Source organism: Telmatherina bonti, assembly GCF_933228915.1.
Source record: "Telmatherina bonti genome assembly, chromosome: 11".
Taxonomy (NCBI): domain Eukaryota; kingdom Metazoa; phylum Chordata; class Actinopteri; order Atheriniformes; family Telmatherinidae; genus Telmatherina; species Telmatherina bonti.
Window position 1 is genome coordinate 20579785 of NC_136629.1, and position 21621 is coordinate 20601405.

Genomic DNA, 21621 nt, shown 5'->3' on the forward strand with positions numbered 1-21621 from the left:
CGATGGATTACAACTTAAAAAAGGATCTGAATTTCTACACATTGATGGAGGCATGTCAACATTTCTGCAAAGACTTTTCAGATGTGAACAGATTTATATGCTAAATGTGTTTTTTTTTGTTTTTTTTTTGTTGAGACATAACTGTAAAAGTGGGGCTTAGATGATCTAGTGTAAGCGATTAGTTCCCCTTCGCTGCTTCAGTCCCACTAACCACTGGTGTAGTTTGTAGGTTGCATGGCAACATGCCCGCTTTCTGCTCGCATAATTGGAACAATCAACAACTGTTATGAGTAGCCTGCTGAAGTATTTATTTGGCATGCAGCTCTTAAAGTGTACAGTATTAAATAAAGAGGAAAAAAGATTTACAATCATGTATCCAGCAAGTAACTTTATTAGAAAGCGTGCTCTGCATAACTTGCCTGGAGTAATAGTTTTTAAAGCAGTGAGCAGGTAACTTCTTAAATAGCTTATTCTAATCATTGATGAGCATTTTAATTTTGCTGGCCATTGATAGGCTTTATTTATTTAGTCAGTCAAAAGGGAAAAATGTGTTTTCTTAGTAAGGGCACATCGTAAAGAAGCATTAATATTTCTACACATCAGAAGACAAGCAGATATTCTTCTTTATGGAAAGCTTGAGTTAAATCCTTTCAGAATTAGCGTGTCCTACTTTTTTTAAAATTCTGGATACAAATCTAAAGGGATGGGTTTTGCTAAAGTCTCAGTGAAAGACCCTCAGTAAATTCCATCTCTGCTCTTCATGAACCACAAACATCATCTGCCCCCGTCTGCACACAGAAAGCCTGCTTTCTCCATGTACCCTGCCTGCTCAAAATATGTCCTTGTGGTAGGAGAAAGGTTTGATAAACATCCAGTGATGACACAAGATGGTGCTACGTGTTTCGGATAGCTTCGTCTTTGTAATCATCAAAGCTGCAGTGAAGTGGCCTTTTTGTTTGCTTCCTTAGAGGCTTGTTTTGCAATACCCAGAGCAGATGGTATGTGTTTTCCACTGAGCTGGGTGGGTTTTGCTTTGCTGGCCAGGACTATGTTATACTTGTATATTTGTGTCCTCCAGTCTTGGCTGTAAAAATGCACCTATGTATTGATCAAAAGTCTTTAATTTTTTTTTTTTTTTAATTTCCTCAGACTCTGGAGGAGCCCCCCTACCTGACAGTAGGGACAGATGTGAGTGCCAAGTACAGAGGGGCTTTCTGTGAAGCCAAGATTAAGACTGCCAAGAGGCTTGTCAAGGCCAAGGTAAGTTACGTTTCTTCAAAAAAAAGTTCATGAGACAAAATTACGAATTAATTGCCTGTCTGTGTTTTGTGTGTGTGTGTGTAAGAAGTGGCCTCTGTTTTTGTGTGGAGTGGCTCTAGTCAAGATCACACAGCTCAGCTTTATTGTGCATTCAAAGCAGTTAGTATGGAGATGGCCACATTTAAAAGATAATTGTCTAGAGCCCTTCTTCAGAGGCAATGTTGAAATGATAATAAGGTGCTTTTGATCAGGTATCAGTCTGTCACAATCCAGCCAGAATTAGATGCACAATTTAACTTTTTCTCCATTTACGGTGCTAAAATAAAGCTGAGTAGATAGTGTGTTGGGTCACACACATGTGTGACCAGAAGCTCAGCTGTGATGGAGGCAGGTCGCAGCCCACTAAGTGGCACCCACCACATCTTCAAGCATCCCTCTTCTACGTGGCTTCCACATTTTGTGGCAGAGGCTGAACCACCGCCTTCTCCCCCTGTTGGTTTTACGCCTTGCTGATGAATGCAATGTATGATACACGTAGTACAGTATCTCATTTCCCAGTGGGGCAGGAGCATCTGGAAAATGCAATAGAGACAGATCGCTTGTCTCTCATTCTGCGAGTGTGGGAGGAACAAAGATTGGATGCAGGCTTTTTCAGTGTGTCGATGCACTGTAGTTTCCCCTGCGGAGACAAAAGACCAGTGATGCTCTGCTTTTCTGGCATGCCAGCTGAAATCATCAAATGATGTGATGTTTTTGTCTCGCGGACAGGGACAAACAGCGCAACAAAGCAGGCCACGTGCTCGGCTTGAATAATGCAGACTAAAACACAGCCATTACTACAGTCTCGGCTCATAAGTTAATTACCATACTAATTGGCTGCGTGTCAGGTTTGTTTTTTTGGAGTTGTGATATGACTATGAGGTCTGTTACACAAATGTTGAAACATGACTGTTATTCAGTGCTTGTTGCGAGTCTGAATTTTCCACAGTAATGGATTCCTCTTTAGCACTCCGGTTCATTAATCTCTGTCTGCTTGTTTAACGGTTGCAGCGTATGGTGCAGGCATCTTTTGGGGTGGTTTTTAAGACATAATGAAAAAGATCTGTGTGACATTCTGCCTTGTAATACTGATCTCTGGGGGGGGGGGTCTGTAAGAAGTCGGTTAGCAACATGTCATCTACACTCACTGGGAATATGAAAAATGAGGAAATTTCTCCATTACAAAAAATACACGTGCAGGTCGTCACATCTAACTTGTGCATGAACTCCATCCTGTAATTTACTTTCATGTGGAATTAAAGAGCTAAGTTAGTTAAATCTAGTTACAGCCCCAATTACAAAGAAGTTTGGATGCTTTGGAAAAATGTACATAAGATCAAAATAGAAATCATGTCGATGTCTGTATTTAATTCCCAGTAGAACATGAACAACATATTAGATAATAAAACTGTGACATTGTACAATGTCATGGGAAATATTAGCTTATTTTGAATTTGATCTGCAGCACATCTCACAAAACTGAAATGGGACAACAGAATGCTGGAAAAGTCATTGGTACAAATTAAATCAATCTAAGGAGCATTTGACAACTAATTAGGTTAACTGGCAACATGTCAGTAACGTGATTTGCTGTAAAATGTGCATTTCAGCGAGGCAGAGCCTCTTGGATATAAAGATGGACAAAATTTCGCCAAACTGCATCAAAGACTTGTGGAACAATTTCAGTAATATCTAAATTATAATAATATTGCAAAGGCTTCAAATTCCCACCATTTTCAGTGTATAATATAAAAAGAATCAGAGAATCAGGGGAAATCTACATGCTTAAAGGACAAGGCTGAGGGTCAATACTGATGGATTGTGATCTTCGACAATGTTACATTGCAAACAGGCATGAGACTCTGGATGTCATGATACTGGAAATCACTCAAAGGGGCTCACATGGGCTCAGATGCTTTCAGAAATTACCCAGTTCACTGTGCAATCCACAAATGCAACCATATGTGAACACAATCCAGAAACAGCATCATCCTCTTTGAGCTAAAGCTCATCTAAAATATTTTGAAGCCAAGTGTAAACCGTTCTCTGGTCAGATTAATCAAAATATGAAATTGTTTTTGAAACAGTATTTTCTCTTTTCTGCGGACCAGAGGAGAAGTGGAGAGGGACCGCTCATCTTATCATCAGAAAGGTCAAAAGCCTAAATCATACAAACTGTCTGTTGTCTATGATGACAGACACCATCCAGACAACATCTCTTTTAGGGAAAAGTAGCCATGCACATTTCAGCAAGGCTATACTGCTTCCATCCCAACAGCATGGCTTCACAGGAAAAGAGTCTGGGTGTCAAGTTGGTCAGCCAGCAAGTCAAGATCTTTCACCAGTAGAAAACATTTGATGCATCATGAAAGTAAAAAGCAGTCTGGCCTTTTCAGCTAGAATTTTGCTTTTGACAAGAACAGAAAAATACTCCCCAAAATCTCTAACAACTGCTCTCCTTGTTTCCAGAAGTTTACAGACAGTTATTAAAAGAAGATGGGATACTACACAGTGGTTAACATCACCGTCTTCCAACTATCTTTTAGATGTGCTGCTGCCAGCAAATTTAAAATTTGCTCACCTTTTCCATGAAATGGATTTATTAGATATTCAAAGCTTTGCATTTTGTTTTAATTTATGTGATACAGTATCCCAACATTTTTGGAGTTTTGGATTAAACAACAAATTATGACTACACCTGCTATTTGAGTAAACCTGATGTTATTCACCCAAATTCCTATTTGAGACAGCAGGGGCACTAAAATCAGATGAGAATAAATCAAACAACTAGAATGAGTCAAGATTTTATCAGAGCTTCAACACATGCAAGTGATTCCTTTAGTTTCAATGGGGTCATAGCCTTTTGGTGCTAATGGACTAAAGCCACAGACTTCACCCCTGCAGTCAAATTAGCTTGAGGGTTGGGGTGTCGGGGTCAGGTGTTACTGTTGCTGTCTAACTCAGGGCTTTGGACAGCAGTAGTCATTCTGTCTCCGCCTGAGAGCAAAGCCTCTTGCTTGTCCCTGAGAAGTCAGAGATTCCTTTGTTTCACTTGGCAAGAACGTTATTATCTCAGTAACTGATGAAATGCTGCCTCAGAGAGCTTTTTATTCCTTTTTGTACCCCTTTATTTTATGACAATTCAATAGCATCTCACGGTACATATTTCTTTCTTTCATTGCCTTGACTCTGCCTTCACAGTCGGACTTTGATTGCTGTTATATTTGAAACTGACTCAATCTCATCGTCTGAATTTCGTACCTGCAGGGTTGTTTTCAGAGTTTTGTTTTTGTTTTTGTTTTTGTTTTTTTAAAAACCTTTTTGTGGTGGTTGATTCTGAACTGAATCGTAGTCCATAAAATGGAATTAAATTAGCCACAATAATAATATTTTCTGTGCAAGTATTACTTTCATTTCCCTCTGGAAAACAGAAAAGGAGGTACATGGGCATTTTGTTTTTACGGGGGAGGGGGCGGAAGTATTAATAAATAAATAAGTCTGCAAGGAAATAAAATCAAACGAATAAACCTGAAACAACAACACAATAAAACATTGTGAAATTCCAAGGCAGACTTTGCTTAAATAAATAATTAAATTAGAAATTTAAACGGTTAACTTTCCAGGGTGTACCCTGCCTCTCGCCCAATAATTGCTGAGATAGACTCCAGCTTCCCGTGGTCCTAAACTGGACTAAGCAGTTAAGAAAATCGATGGATGGATTTAAAAGGTAGCCTCAACTAGGACAAGGCAATATAGCCTCAAATAAATATCACAATATCTTGAGTAGTTTGCCTCGATAACGATAAATGGACAATAACTACTAGACTGATACAAGACTTCAGACTGATGTAAGGATTCATTGTGTGTGCAACGTGCTTAAAGTATCTTAACTTTACAGTCACCCTTTCTCTCTTCGTTCTGTACATGCCGGAAATAACAGTTTTTGAAAAATATTTTCGCGATGACAGGCCGTATCTCTTGTCGACAGTATTTATGAGGCGTATAAACTCTTTGCTCTCCATAGTAGCAATGGGAGCCATGTCTTTTGCTTTATCTATCTATCACATTGGTAACTACCTATCGCATTGGTAATTTCAATCCATCTTTTTAACGTTCGCTCATATTGTTGAGAACTAGCAAATGTTTCGCTTAGTGACAGCTGCCTTGATATGGGAGCACATTTTTAATGCTTCTCGCAGCTCTTTTCCTGTGACCACATCTACATTCACCATCGCAGCAGCTGCTTCAAGCAGCTGCGACGACCGCTTAAACAGCCGATTCTCTCCTAGTTACTGACTTAATGGGGCGGAGTCACGTGACTACACACGCTGTACACACAAACAGCAACTTCCGGCGGTAAAAAGTAAAGCCTATGTGAGAGTGCATAACACTGCAGTTCCCCCCTCATCCGCTAGGGGCTGGCTTCAAAACAGAGCGAATCCCCATACACTCCCAATTTAAAGATAATTTAATCTCAAAATTTGGCATATTTAGTGGCGTGTCCTTTTGATTGACAGGTACACAATCGCCGGCTTAAAATCAGAAGAACGTAGAACAACCGCGGTTTTTAGCCAGTTAACAACGTGACGTAGCTTTAGCCTGCTTACCTCCGTTATCTGATTAGCTTGGTAAGCTCTAAGTTACTGGCCGCTCGAAGTTCGCTCGATGTCAATTATCCACTATGACGCTCACAGCCTCCCTCTCAGCTCCGTCTCTTTGTCCATATTTGTATTTTCCGGGCGAGACGACACGCATGCCTCTGCCAAGATGGCGATGGTAGGAACTGCAGCAGAACATACCTACAAGCGAACAAAAAGAAATAAACAGCTTTTTTTTTTTTCGCACACTGAAATTACAGACATGGGCAAAGTAATGTCAGTTATTGTTGTAAATTTCGGTATCTGTAAATTTTCAGTTTATTGCCTAGGCCTAGCCTTAACAGTAACTTGGTTTTATCTGTATATCAACCCTCCTGACAAAGTTACAAAGTGCTGACCTATAAAATAGGGGACACGGCTGCAAGATTGGCATCAATATAAAATGTAATATATTTATTAAAGAATGTCAAAGTTCCACTGAAAAAGTAAAGTTTTAAGGAGGATTTAAAGTTTTGACATTTGTGCCTAAATGAACTCTGACAGAAAAAGTTTCATTACCCTCAGGGTTTCCATTACATGTAAGTAATTGCGGCGCACTGCCACGGAAAAGTAAGAGCTGCCCTCAGAATTTAGATTGTGTATTTTCAAAGTTACAAGTTGTTTTGTATGATGGATCCACATAAACATAAAGTCTGTATTTGCACAGATTAACAAACCATACTACGAGTTTGACACTTCGTCTGAAATAACTTTATTTTGAAAAAATGAACACTGGAGTCTCAACTTCCTGTCTGGTTCTACCGCAGCTTGCTCAAGTGTAGACAGAAGTGGGAGAGCAGAGTAAAGATTGTTACATACTCCACAAGAAGCTTTGTAAACAGGAGTGGGGTGTAGTGTGGAATGTCTGTCATTATGTGCAATAAATAATTGATCTGGTTATTTCATATTTAACGTGAACCTTACTCTGCGACAGGATTGGGTTGTGTACAACGTGTGTCGTGTAAGTTTTCATACTTTCTTACCACCTCGATCAGCTGTTCAAAAAAACTATGTTCAACCTGCAATAGTTAAAGCTGCATTTGAAAAACCAGAACAATGTCAGGGAGTTTAATGACTCAGTCAGACCTCTCCCCATCAATTTAAAAAAAAAAAAAAGGTTGTAGAAAAATTTTAAAACAAGATTTGATCTGGAAATAGTTAGAAGGGCGCCATCTGTGGATCTCAGTGTTTGGGTGTGTTCATACTTTTTTTTGTTTCAGTCTGTGTGCAACTTTTTCAATGAACAGTAAGTGATGGAGGGAGCCCTGACTGATACTTGAGTCCAGTGAATTACTTTAGTCAAGCTGAATATAAATTGGAAACATGGAAAACGTTTTGAAAGTCAGTCACTTTATCACTTTACACAAATTTTACCTAAGCTTTTGTTCTCTCAGAATGAGCCATTTGTGTCCTCTTGACCTGGGTCCAATACATGGCAGATGCCACATACTGTATGTCACCATTTTTACTATGATGTCTATAAATGGACAGACAAGACTGTTTTTGAAGTAAGAACCCTCTGAGCTTGCAGTGCCTGCTTTTTTTTTTTTTTTTAGTAGATGCTGGAGTGACACCTTACAGAGTAACACCTTAAAAGACACATAAAATAAGACCAATGTACACAGTGTTGAAATGGTTACTGCATTGCAGTCATTATTTCACCTGATGCCTTTGGATACACTCGTAGATGAGTTTACGTTGGAAGATTTTTGACGATGGTATTCAATGTTATGTGTTTGTCCATCTTTTCCACTAGGTGTCAGTCATTCCCCACACACTGCACCTTTAAGATTGGGGAATAAAAAGACTGAGCTACATGATTGACTTAAGCCTCAAAGCAAAGGTCACATCCACATGGATATAAATTTAAGTGTATCTACTGAAGTTTTTTTTTTTAATGCTTGAACATTTAGTCACAAAAGTCCTTTTTTTGTTTTTAACTAATCCCAAAGTGAATAAATCTGAAGACACCAATGTTTCATTTCTGTGTTTACAATCAAAACGCTTTCCTCCTGAACCAATGACACCGTTGTCTCCGCCTCTCCCTAAACCCGCATGCACATAGTCTTGCTAAAATGTGGGTGTGTGTATTTATTCTTCTGTTTTTGGCAAATTTTGTTGGCAGCATTACAGCGCCATATATAGGCATAGCATAGGGCTTTAATTGATTTCAACAATTTTATATGGATGCCTACATTTCTTCAAAATTGTTTTTCAAATCAAATCGGTATTGTCGGCGTGTGGATGTAGCCTAAGTTTTAAATCAAACATTACTCCAAGATTTCAAGCACTTTTGGCGAAATAAAACGAAAGATTGGCAAGAATAGAAATGACAGAATATGGGGGACCAAACAGAAAGGGCTCTAATTTTATGTTAGTTAATTTCAGGACTTTTTAGGCTATCCAAGATTTAATGTCAGAAAGACAAGCTGTTACACTCTCAAAGGCTGCTGGCATGTGAGCATTGATCAGCTTGTACAGCTGGGTGTCATCAGCATAAAATTCATCATTTACATAATGATAATGAAGAAGCTGGCAAAGAAATGGCATGTAAATGGACAACAGAAGGGGATCAAGGACTGAGCCCTGCACCAACACTACATTGGTCATGTGTTTCTGGCTGCTTTGAAACCTTTCAGACCTGCACTTTGGAAATAATGTGGCAGCAAATAGCCCCATGTTTGTATTTGTGTATCTGTCGTTTGGTCTCCTATATCACATAGTCATGCCAGACTGCCATGCACAAGCAAGATTAGCTCAACATGATCAGATTATTATCCAATGTGGCTCACTTAGAGGAGCATATAGAGGCGGAGAAGGGGGGAGGGGTGGTCAATTTGTGTAGCCCTAATATTCACAGGCCACATCAGAAATCCACAACAGTTGGCATCAGCAGATGCAGAACCGTTGCGACTACAGGAGTCAGTCACTAAACACAACCTGATGAGTCATAGCAGTAAATATTCACCCTCATGTTGCTCATGTATCAGCACCACATATTCTTTACCGTTTGTTTTATCAAAGCGGTTTAGTGGTGTGAAAGCCCAGCAGCATAAGCAGGAAACTGCTACCTCTGAATGAGGTGATTGAAGTGGCCTGGTCAGGTCATTGGGTAATTATTCTCATTACTAATTCTCCTTTGCCAATACCTCCCTCATTCCCAGGTGACCTTTAAATCAGATCTGTCAACAGCTGAGGTCCACGATGAAAACATCAAAGGACCTCTAAAGGTAAGACAGGATGGAGAGAAGACACTGATCTAATCTCATTATTTATTTACCTTTTTTATAAAGTTTTCATTTGTCTCTCCTTTTTTTCCAGGTGTTTTAGCAATCAGTCTGTTTTTAATACATTTTAAAACACATTTAATGCTTCATTTTCACCCAGTCATCGTCCTACTTAATAGTAAATAGAGAAAAAAATAACACAAACTCGGACAGTGAAGCAATAACCTTTTTTATTTGGATTCTTGTAGCTTTAATTTACTTGTCTTATTCAAAAAGCCCTCATTAGAAGATGATAATAATTAGCTTTCTGTGGAATTAAATAACAGCATTGTGTCTGTCATGCAGGTGGGGGTTGTTGTGGAGGTGAAGAATCAGGATGGGGTGTACCAGGAAGCCACAATTAATAAGCTGACAGATGCTAGTTTATATACTGTTGGTAAGTCGACGTTAAATCTCCTGGTCTTCCTCTGCTCTCAAACATCCCTACTCTTCCTCCAGTGAGCTTCTAGGAGGAAGATGAGTGTTGGATGAAAATGTATTTTGTTTATGAATAAACTAATGTACTTTTTTTCGCTTTTAAAACACTTAACATTGAAGTTTCCCCAAATGTTCCTCCTTTATGCTGCAACCAGTAATGTTATTGACTAATCTGGGAAACTGAAATCAAGACTTTAAAGATTATCATAATTTGACTGAAGATGTTTTGGAATTGAAAGGAAAGTTTATATGTCCTTATAAAAGTGCGTTTTTTTTTTGTGTGTATGTGTGTGTTTGTGGAGTCTTAGCCTACATTCAGCAGTGTAACGTTTCTGCATCTCATCTTTGTAGTGTTTGATGATGGTGATGAGAAGACCCTGAGGCGTTCCTCTCTCTGCCTGAAAGGAGCACGTCACTTTGCTGAAAGCGAGGCAAGCATTGTGCTGTCCAGCAGTTTTATAAATCCTTGATCTCTCTGCTTTGTAGGGAATCAAAATGTATTACATGCTGCTCAGGAATGGTCCCATTAACACATTCAAATGGGGAAATAACCTCAGGAAAAATTCACTTAATTCACTATGCGCTTCTTAATGCACTGTTCTAATTAGATTAAAGGGCCACTTAACTCTTTGTTGGATATTTTTCTCTCATTTGCAGACGCTCGACAGGCTCCCTCTGACCAATCCTGAACACTTTGGTACACCTGTCATTGGTAAGAAGGGCAACCGGGGCCGACGATCAAATCCAGTGTGAGTACCTTCCTCATTGCAGGGCTCATTTCAAACTTGTCACATGCATCAGAGGTCTGTAATGCTGTCGCAGAGGGATTTTCTGTCCTGATCTACTGCTGTCAGAAAACGTCACACCCATTCTAGCTTGGCTGACAGTATTTGAAATGAAAGATTTACTCATCTCAATCCCTTCATTCTTATCCCCTGAGGCCTGAAAGAGGGGAGCCCACTCATTTCCTAAAGCTGCTTAATCATGTAGGGTCCCCTCTATCTGCGCTGCAGAAACAGTGCAAGTATGGCATAGACCTGCTCAATGTAATTGCTGTCTTCTCCCCTCCTTTGACTCAGATGTTCCAGTGGGTGTTTTATGCTCTGATGTGTCTGTTCCTGGGGGACAACACAGTTTTCATCAGGGAATAGGAACTACTGAGGATTCATTTAGCTCTGGGTATAATTGAGTCTCCTTTTCTGTTTATAAAGAGGACACTTAGCCACATAGTCTTATTATATGACTTATCTTTTGTAATTGAACTAGCAGAAAAGTCAATATTGCTTTAAACAGTGATGCAATATTGACTTAGTGTTGTCCCAACTACACATTAACACCTTGGACCTGTTGTGTCTGTATGTACAAATCAGGTTTTAACTCATGACTTGCAAGCATTGGCAATATTTTATAGACTTAGATTGGTGGAAAACCACGCATCACATTGTATGTTGTAACTGTGAGTATGTATGTAATTAGAGGCTGTAAGAGATGAGCCCCTTGAAACGGTGCACATTTCCTTTTTTTTTTTCTAAGCTAACATTGCAGCTTATGGTTTAAGTCTCTGCTTGATGTAAGCAAATAGCTATATCACCCTACTTTGCTTTAAATCATCATAAGTAAAAGCAGTATGTTATTTAATGCAGATAATGCTGCTTCCTAAATGAATATTGGTCTCGTCTTCCTTTAAGAGTTACAGTGTTTTTTTCTTTTTTAAGACTTTGATTCAGAGCCTAGCTGCCATTGTCATTGTCGACGATGTAGTAGTAGCAGCAGCAGCCTGGCTGATTTACTGCACTTAGCTTGTTCCAGACGGTGTGTATTTGTACACAGAGCTGTGTGCAGAGCAGCCTAGTGGGGCATAAAAAGAGGACAGAGGATCTGTTTGCCTGTGGGTGCTGCCTGCGTGATCACTCAAAGACACGGCTGTCTGCTGGACGCAGGACGCAAGTGTCAGCCGACTTAAGAGTGAGCCGAGCCGGCTCATCAGTACACTAATGCTAACAAGTGGGCTCATCAGTAGGGCTCTGTGTTTCTTTGCGCCACACCATAAAACTACAAAAAAAAAAAAGCAGAGGATGGTTTGTGCTGTGGATTGTTAGGCAGAGACTGTTGATGCTTTCTTGCTGGGGAGCTAAATGAAACAAAAGATCATCTGCTTTTTATTAAAGCTAGGTAGGTAATCTTGCTCAGACATTTTTTTTTACTCTGGGTTAAGTGGTTCTTCATCTTGATAGTAGTCCATACATTTTGTAATCATGAACAATAAGAAATATAGTTAGACCCCTCAGTTTACGATAAATTTGTAAAAACTCCAAACCAATCCAAACGTTTGGGCCAAATTTAAGCTGTTCATTTCTTATATTTCATAAGCTTCTTCTGCTGGTTCTCCTCCTCCTGCAGTGCATACCTGATAGCCACACCCTGCATATAAATAGCGTGTTAGGAAGAAAATACAAAGTAAAGAAGAAGAAACTCAGAAGGCAAACATGGCTGAGAAAATGCAGGAAGGATTTTCTGACCCCACTCGGTTTATTTGCCTCCTCCCCGCTAAACAGGCGAGAAAGAGAAAATCATTGGTGGAAAAAGCTGCAAACTAGAAAAGCACTCTGAGAGCGCAAACTTCTGCCACAGCTTTAAAAAAAAAAAAAAAAAAAAATTCCTGGATCCAAATGGTGATCCTGATCGCCACCAAAATGAAATCAGTTCTCTCTTTTTTTTTTCAGATTTCCAACAACTCTTGAAAATTTCAATAAATCCCGTCCATAACTTTTTGAGTTATCTTGAACACAAACAGATAAACGCCGATAAACACATAACCTCCTTTGCGAAGGGAAGAAAAAAGCCTTTGCAAGGAGCAAAACCAGAGGGGGAGTCGCCAAAACAGGGTGCCACTTTCACATCTTGCTAGCCTCCCAACATTACCCACCCCAGCTTTAAGAGACACATGCATTATTACATTTTTCTAAGCTATTAAGTCTGTATAATAGCATTGATGTAATTATTTTTATGTTTTGCGGATGTTTGTATAAAGGAAGAAAAGTCCGCCCTGTTTTTTCTTTAATCAGATGTCAATATTCTTGGCATTAATCAGATTATGTTTGAGATAGTAGTCAGGAAAATATCTGACTGACTTGTATATCTTTACAAAATACAGAGGCTGGAACAGATCCGTGTACATCGAGAAACTCTTTTCGTCTCTTTGTGGATTATTTTAAAGAAACTGAGTTGAAAATATTTCAGTAAAATGATGAGCTGCACAGATGAATCGTTTTGATAATCGCATCAAGAGAAATTGCCTTTCCTCATGATACAGAAGCCAGAGCTAATGAATGATCTTTTTTTAAATCCAGTTTTCCCTTTGCAATTATTTGTTCCATTTTGCTGATTTGATGATCAGTTAAGTCTTAAAATAAATCTTTCTGAGCATTGACATGCTCAGAAACACATTTCTTAGGTTCAGTCTGTTTTATTAAGCTTTTCTCTTTTCTCCTACAGTCAAGAGGAGGAGTTGTCTTCATCCTCCAGTGAGGAAGAGGAGAGTGATCAGAGACAGAATGAAGATTTGTTCGGCAAGGTGGTCTGCGTGGATGGGGTCGCCTCCTGCGACAAAAAGAAGACTACGTGGTATCCTGCTTTGGTGAGTTGTGGGTCTCCTTTCTCCAGCTGCTGTTTCCTGCATCCCAGTGAGGAGCCAGAGGCCACTGCTGCTGGTCTAACAGAACAGTCGCAGCATTGTGCCATTTCATCAAAATGTCTGCTTATGTAACCTCAGCACTCAGCAGGATTATGTGATTGCTTTAGAATTCGCCAACCATAAAATGGTGCAACATGCATGTTGGTGCAGTTAAGCAGTGGATTTATTTGATGAGGAGGAATGCTTTGCATCAGGACTGGGTCTCTGTAGGTGGGAGACTTTTTTTTTTATATTTAGGAGTGAATAGAAACATCTTTTCCAGTTCAGTTTTCATGTCCACCTCCCTTAACTGTGTCACTGCAGTCACTGTTGAAACACAGTGGAAAGGTGACCAGCCTTGTTTTTCTAACTGGTACAAGTAGAGGCATTAGAAAAGGAGAGGGTGGGGAAAGCTGTCCTTCTAACTGTACTTAGCAGAGCCCCGCCTCCCAGATTTGTTGTTCTTGGCTTGCTGCTGGCAGAGCTCCATACTGCCTCCCTGCGACAGACCAGAGAGGGAAATTACACAGCAGCCTGTCATTGTTTATATTGTTACCGTATGGCAGAGGGGTGGAGTAATATGCTGCTGGATGGCTCGTGCAACGGATGATGCACAGCCACAGCAATGTGTTTTTCGGTGGCCTGTTAAAAAAACCAAAACCAAAAAAAAAGACCTTAAGAAAAAAGTTTGCATGTGCACGTGCAAGCTGCTTACCTTCACAGCATATAAATCATTGTGTTCAAGTAAAAGCATCCACCCTGCAAGTGTGTGTATTTGCTTTATAGAGAGTGGTGGAAATATCTCTCTAATGACAGTGCTGCCTCCTTTGGGTTCGACCCTGACAGAAGTTTAGCTCTCATTCCAGAAGATCAACTCCTTCCACATTACTTTTCCCCTATTCTTTGTTTTTTTTTATGTTTTATGAAACAGCAGTTGTCAACCCCCTTGTCCTTTAGTCTCATACTCATGATTATCCAGTGCCTTTCTTCTCTTTACATCTCTCTGTCTCACACACATGCAGCTCAACCTCATCTGACCTTTTGGCTGTCTTTTGTCTCTTTGCAACAAGGTCATCTCCCCAGATTGCCACGAGGAGATGACAGTGAAGAAGGACAACATCTTTGTCCGCTCGTTCAAGGATGGGAAATTGTAAGTCATTTATAAACTGCAGGAAGCTTCATTTGCACAACATTTGCATTAAACTGGTTTACACTAATTATTATCAGGAGAGCATCATGGGTAATGAGAGCAATTATTTCATCATATTATGTAATCTGTCAGATTTCAAGACACTGATAAGTAAATCGATGCCGTACTTGTCTGTGTGTTGATTATCAGTGATCGTTTGATATAAAACTTGGGCTATGTCCACACATCCCAAACTAAAAGGCGGTGACATAGTCAGATCCTCAGATAGTTGATAAAAAAAAGGAACACTTCCACCAAATATAAAAAAAAAAAAAAAAAAATTCAGTTTTATGAAAGATTTTCCTAAAAAAAAAAACCATGTGATTCTTTTACTTCTCAGTATAGTCTGCTACTGCCTGTATTCAAATGCAAAACTTTAAAGAGTCCTGTAACAAGACTCTCATCAACACAGTCTTTCATCTGTCTGCTGTTTAAACAAAGGAGCTAATGACTCACATAAATTGTCGTGCACAATTTGATGATGTGAGCCAATAAAAAGTTGGTAAGATGAAGCTTCATGAAGCCTCAAAGTCTACCAGCCAACCGGTATAAACAAGGGTTCATTTTTCATGGCTTTGTGTACACGCACCAACAAAGCATTGTTTCCAACCTGTGGCTGTCGAAGCAAGGTAGAGGGAAGTGGATGTGCTTATTATTAGATAGGGGCAGTAAAGGTGCTTGTGCGACATATGTAAGGGGAGACCATGTTTGTTTTTGTTTAGAGATAGTTATTGTTATATGATGTTATTGACAACATAATTTATCCTAAATAATCCAGACTTTGCTTTGAAAGGCATTTGGTGCCCAAAAACTGCTTACATGTGGGTGAAAAGCTCAAACACAAAATAATGCCTGTTAAGCAAAATGTAAGTGTATGTATGTGTTAAAGTGAATGTGTCCGGACAAGGATGCAGTTTGCAGTGAGACGTTTTGAGGATTGATGACCGCATGGTTCCAGACGATCTACTTAATAAATGATCCAACTTTTCTTTGATACATTTTCTGAAATTCAGCTTGCTGATCATTCAGCTAAAGTGTAAAAGATCTTCATGGTTAATCTGACTCAGTGCTGTAATGTGATGACTGTGTAGCCACTTAAAAAAACAAGCATATTAGCATATTGACAAAAGGAGATGTTGTAGTTGTAGCAAAGAGAGAAGCGTGTTGTTCGTGTGTCTGTGCTTAGGTTGAGCTTTGTTCCTGTGGCCTGTATGTTTGCATAGCGGCGTAGAACCACACTTAATGTAAATTACAACAACTCGCTCTGTTTCAAAGACATTTACTCTACTTGTTTGAATACCACAACAAACATAACAAAACAGCCTTGGTGCATTGTTACACAGATATCCAGCAAATGCCATCAGAGTGACCCTTAATCTCCTGCAGAAGATATATTTGCTGCTCAGGAAGCGTTATCACTCATACTTTGGCTAATAGTAAGATGAAGGTTGACGGGTTGATGAGGGGGATAAGATAAGGGATGATAAATCAGCAAAGAACTGGAAGTTAAATACATGTTGAGCATTTCCTTTCAAACAAACCAAAGTACTGCCTTCTGGCTTTTATTTATCTTTTTCTTTTAAATGAAATAACTTCAGAGGAGCATTTTCTCTCCACTCTGGAACAATTTGATTGAAATTGCATCCAGTGGGTACGACTAATCTCTATGTAAGAAGCAGGGAAAATCTATAGTAGTGTAAATGAGATGTTTAGTTTTTATTTTCCTCCAATACTTTCCCCTTAAATGTACCAGGACTAACAAAGATACAAGTGTTTTCCATTGATGTACACTACTCACAAAAAGTTAGGGATATTTGGCTTTCAGGTGAAATTTATGGAAAATGCAATATGTTCATGCTACAGTGATATAATATCATAAAAGTAAGACATTTAAGTGGAAGGATGCACTACTGATTTCCTCATCTCAAAAAATTCATTCAACACAAAAGGTAACAACAATGGTAGTTACACCACAACAAAAAATTTGAACGTCTCAATATCTCGTCATGTGCCCTTGAGCATCAATTACAGCTTGACAACGACGTCTCATGCTGTTCACAAGGCAACTTATTGCCTGCTGAGGCATGGCATCCCACTCTTCTTGAAGGGCAGCCCTCAGGTCATTGAGGTTCTGGGGTGCAGGGTTTCGAGCCTCTACACGACGGCTCAGCTGATCCCACAGGTTTTCAATGGGATTCAGGTCTGGAGAGAGTGCAGGCCGTTCCATTTGAGGTAGACCAGTCTCCAACAGCCGTTCCCTGATGATGCGGCCTCGATGAGCAGGAGCATTGTCGTCCATGAAGATGAAATTAGGCCTGTGCTGTTCATGTAGGGGCACAATCACTGGATTAATGATGTTATTCAGGTAGTATGGGCTTGTCACCGTACCATTCACAAAGTGTAGGGCAGTTCTGTACCAAGTGGACACCCCTGCCCACACTGTAACACCGCCACCACCAAAAGCTCGCCTGGTGACAACAGTGGCTGATGCATAGCGCTCTCCCTGACGTCTCCAACATCGTTGCCGGCCATCATTTCTGCTCAGTGTGAATCGACTTCCATCAGAGAACAGCACTGAGGCCCACTGGTTCCTCGTCCAGCGTAAATGCTCCCTGGTCCATGCAAGACGATGATGCCTGTGCCTGGTGGTGTGGTCAGGTACCCGTGCAGGTCGTCTAGCACGCAGACCACGCTGATGGAAACGGTTTCGAATGGTCTGACGTGACACTTGGGTGCCTCTCACCTCTCTTAAACGTGCCTGGAGTTGAGTGGCATTCATCATCCGGTTTCTCAGGGCAGTGTTCACAATGTAGCGGTCATCAGCACGGGATGTGGCCAAAGGACGTCCACTTCTAGGCCTTTCTGTGACTCTTCCAGTCTCTCCATATCTCTGTTGCAACCTGCTGATGACACTCTGTGACACTCCAATCTCAGTGGCCACTTCTGTCTGAGAACGTCCTGTTTGAAGCATTGCAATGGCAAGGGACTGTTGTTCCATTGTTAGGTGTCGTCTTGGTCTCATGATGTCAAAATGTGAACAGCATGATGAGGACAACTGTTTAAACACCAGCTCTAATTGAACCAGGACATTTATTGGTCAATTCAAGGATCACACACCTGCCGTGATTTTTGCCGTTAAGCTCCTTGTTAGAGAACAGCAACTTGTGCAAAATTTATTGAAACATTTAACAGTGGGACATGTGCATTTAAAAGCTTAGAGAAGATCACATTAAGTTCACCTGTACAGGTTTGAATGCATTTTAGGCTTGTTGTGAAATTTCACCCAAAAGCTGAATATCCCTAACTTTTTGTGAATAGTTCATTTCTGACACAAGACAAATCATCTCAGGGGGTCTGTGCATAGAGTTATTGCTGAGGATAATATGCACTCTGCCACATCATTTCCTTTTAGTCCTGCTTGTTCATATGCTGCTTTGGAGTGTCTCCAGGTTTTTTGCACACACATTTATTATTATTGAGTTAATCTCACTTGGATTTGTTCCTTTGTTTAAATGTGGCTTCCTCCATAAGTCATGTGGTGTCTCCTTAACAATGCCAAATTATTAAGCAAAGTAATATTTGTAAGTTATTGAGCTCCATATTTCTAAAAGATAAACAAGTTACTTACTCTGCATGGGTTTTGGGGTGACCATTTCCAGCCTGAAATATGTCAATTTTCCTCTCTTTCTCCCATGTAAATCATGAATAGAGCCATGACATTTTATACAGACATTGATGGTCTCCCAGTGGATGAGTCTTACTGACTTATGATCCATTGATTTTTCATCTAGCTGCACCATGAGCCTGACATTTGTGGTTCAGGGTTAAATGTCTTGTTAGATGCTGAATACTTTGTCATTACATGTGCAAGTGCAGATATTGGTACACCCTTGAGTTTGTAAAGATAGAAGAAAAAAAAACTTAAATTGGTGACCAGATCAAATGTGTCTCCTAAATTACTTCCTGTAGAGAAGCTTGGGGGGATTTTAAAGAGCAAGCCACACAAAGCTAGAACAGCTAGAATGAGGGAAAAAAAGAAATCATTTCTAGAAATATGGACAACACCAATTGATTTTGTCATCCAATACTGCAGTGGATGTGAAATGAAAAAGATTTTAATTTGATTGAATCAACTTTTTTAAGAGCACTTAGTTTATAATAATTGGTAGAACTGAACACTAATACTGAGCTCTGCTCAAAATGAGTGCCGTTACTGTCATATACTAAACAATAATAATAATAATAATAATATAATAAAAATAAAGATATTATTATTAATAATAATTAATATTATTAATATTAATAATAACAACAACTAATGTTAATAATAATAATAATAATATTCAGTATTTTTCATTTCGTACTGACATTTAAGTGAGATGATGAGGGTTATAAGGTACGTCTGTTTTCCAGAGGATGATATCTGTTGATTTTGCAAATCCTCTAATACTTCCTCCCAGTTCCATCATAAGGTCAAAATGTCTATTTAGACAAGCATGTGAAAACTATAATTGTTTCTGTGCAACAATTTGTTTAATATTGATCAATAAATACTTGCGTGGACAGATGATGTAAACATTCAGTCTCTTAAGTTCAGTTTTAAAAACCACTTACCAATTAATCAATATTTTTTAATATCACAAAAGAAACATCAGCAAACCAGATTAGTCAAATGTCTTTTAGTTGTATACTACACTTGAGCTGTCTTTCCATGACAAATCTAGCTATTGAATCAGCTCAGCTGCTTAAAGATACAACAGTAAATATTTTTTCACACCAGCTGAGCCTGACGACTCACAGCTTTTAGCTTACAAGCTCCACTGATCCATCGTTCTGCCAAATCACCAACACTTTAACCAGAAGCTGTTTGAGATGCTGTAAGGATGGAGTCCAAATGCAGTCATTACTGCTAAGGTTTAGACACTGTGATTAGTTTCCCTCCTGACAGTTTTATTGAGGAAAAAAAAACTTTAAAGCAGCTGCCTCCCTCTTTGTTGTTGTTATGACAGATCTCTGCTTAGATTTAGGCTTCATTTATAGTTGTTTCCTACAGCTGAACATCGGTCTAGTAACACTCACAACTGTCTGCATGATGCTTTTTAAATGATCATCTTAATCTCTGTTTTGCAGCTACATGGTGCTCCGGAAGGACGTCCGTGAGATTGACAGCAATTGTCCTCCAAAGGCCGATGCGGGGCTCAAACCAGGTGAGTTTGCAGTAACTTTTGAAGAGGTGGGCCTCACAGAACATAGTGCACACCCAGTCCCAGACATAATGTGGGCTGGTCTGTGTATTGACACACTTGGCAGAAGAAAATGCTCACAGGGTGGGTTGCGGTGAGCCAGTTTGAAGAAAGAGAGAAGTTTTGTTTTTGTTCTGGGAAAGGCTGCGATACAGAGCTCCTGTCGCTGTCGAGTCTATTTTTATTTGAAGACTTCACCAAGCTTTTTATGTAGTGCCCCCGTTTTTCTGCTGCAGAGCTCTTACTCTCTCGTAATTACAGTCAGAAAACAGCTTTGCATTATCTCAGCCTTGGTATTCACAGGTGGTTGACTCACAACTGTGATATTTTCTGTAGTACAAAAGCGTAAAATGAGCATCTGCAAGATACTTAGATGCTACTTAAACCCACATGTGGCACTGTGGCTGAATGCTCCCGCTGCTCTGCACCACTCCCAACTACTGACAGCTTTTCTTGCTGCTGCTTTAAGTCTTTTAACACTGTCCCAGATTTTATATGGGCCTGGTATTATTGTTAAATTTCAAACCAGTGGTCTAAAACACTTCTTCAGCATTTCTATGTATGCAAGCCAGTACTATTTACCAGTATTGTAAATATGCTTGTCTTATTTTTATTGCATATCTTGCTTAAGACCAGTTTACAAACTTCCAGCTGCAATGAATGATAAGCATGGCCTGTAGGATTCAGTTTAATAATAATGTATCTTGTATGTGTGAGACAGCGCTCGATGCAGCCTTGGACTTCCTGCAGAAGCTGGTCGTTCCCAGCACCTGGAAGACCGAAGTGAAAGAGGAAAGTTCTAGCAGCGAAGAGGAGGATGAAGATGAGGAAGAAGAGCAGGAAGAAGATGCAAGTAGTGAAGAGGAGGAGGTAGGAGCAGAGTCGTTCATTCCCTCATCCAACAAGTAAAAATGATCCTGAGCTAATGTTTTCTGTCTGCAGGAGGAGGTGGAGCCGTTCCCAGAGGAGAGGGAGAACTTTTTACAGCAGCTCTACAAGTTCATGGAAGACAGAGGTAGGTGCACGTAGTCTTTAATCAAAGATATTATTTTATGTGGCGCTTCTGGTTTCACGCATATCTCTGCGCCATGTTTCTCCACATCAGGTACTCCCATCAACAAGCGGCCTGTTCTCGGCTACAGGAACCTGAACCTGTTCAAACTCTACAGGCTGGTACACAAACTGGGAGGCTTCGACAATGTGAGCAGCACAACTTCTTCTCCGAACAGTTTTATGACTTTTGTTTCACATTGACTGACTGAATTTGTGGTAATCTCTTTTTGACTAGATTGAAAGCGGCTCCATTTGGAAGCAAGTTTATCAGGATCTGGGCATCCCTATTCTTAACTCGGCTGCTGGCTACAATGTCAAATGTGCATACCGCAAGTAAGTACAGGCCTTAAAATGCACCTTATGTGTGCTTTAATTTCCTAACCTTAAATATGCATGCAGTTTGTAATCTGATTTCCTTTTCTGCTCTGTCAGGATTAACAAGTTTTTTGCAGTGCATGTGTCATTGAGTTTGTTCCACTTGAACAGAACAGTAAAACAGAGAATCTTGCTGGGTATGTTGATGAGGAATGTGTAATCTTGCAGGTATTTGTATGGATTTGAAGAATACTGCACTTCCACTGCGATTACATTCCGGATGGACCTGCCGTTGAAGCAGGGTCCGAAGAGAGAGATGAAGTCTGAGGAAGAGGCAGGAGGATCAGTTCCCACATTGTCCAGCTTAGAAGAGCAGGAGGTCCAGGTGGATGGACAACCTTGCAGTGCAGAGCTGATAGAGTCCAAGGTACCTATTTTTTTTTTTTTTTTTTTTTTTTTTTTAAAACATCCTGCCTACTTTTGAATTATTTATATTTGCATCCTGTCA

General features: G+C 39.8%; 1 protein-coding gene across 2 annotated transcripts in view; it reads left to right on the top strand.

Annotated features, from left to right (window-relative positions):
- The window catches only part of arid4b (AT-rich interaction domain 4B), a 44243-nt gene that overhangs the window by 13765 nt on the left and 8857 nt on the right, over positions 1 to 21621 (top strand). For both annotated transcript variants that reach the window (XM_079248535.1, XM_079248536.1), the window contains exons 3-15: positions 1150 to 1260; positions 9101 to 9166; positions 9509 to 9599; positions 9992 to 10071; positions 10298 to 10389; positions 13136 to 13277; positions 14384 to 14463; positions 19633 to 19709; positions 20467 to 20615; positions 20688 to 20760; positions 20851 to 20945; positions 21034 to 21131; positions 21342 to 21540. In XM_079248535.1, the coding sequence (XP_079104661.1) occupies positions 1150 to 1260; positions 9101 to 9166; positions 9509 to 9599; positions 9992 to 10071; positions 10298 to 10389; positions 13136 to 13277; positions 14384 to 14463; positions 19633 to 19709; positions 20467 to 20615; positions 20688 to 20760; positions 20851 to 20945; positions 21034 to 21131; positions 21342 to 21540 (1353 nt within the window). The remainder of the gene's footprint in view (positions 1 to 1149; positions 1261 to 9100; positions 9167 to 9508; positions 9600 to 9991; positions 10072 to 10297; positions 10390 to 13135; positions 13278 to 14383; positions 14464 to 19632; positions 19710 to 20466; positions 20616 to 20687; positions 20761 to 20850; positions 20946 to 21033; positions 21132 to 21341; positions 21541 to 21621) is intronic.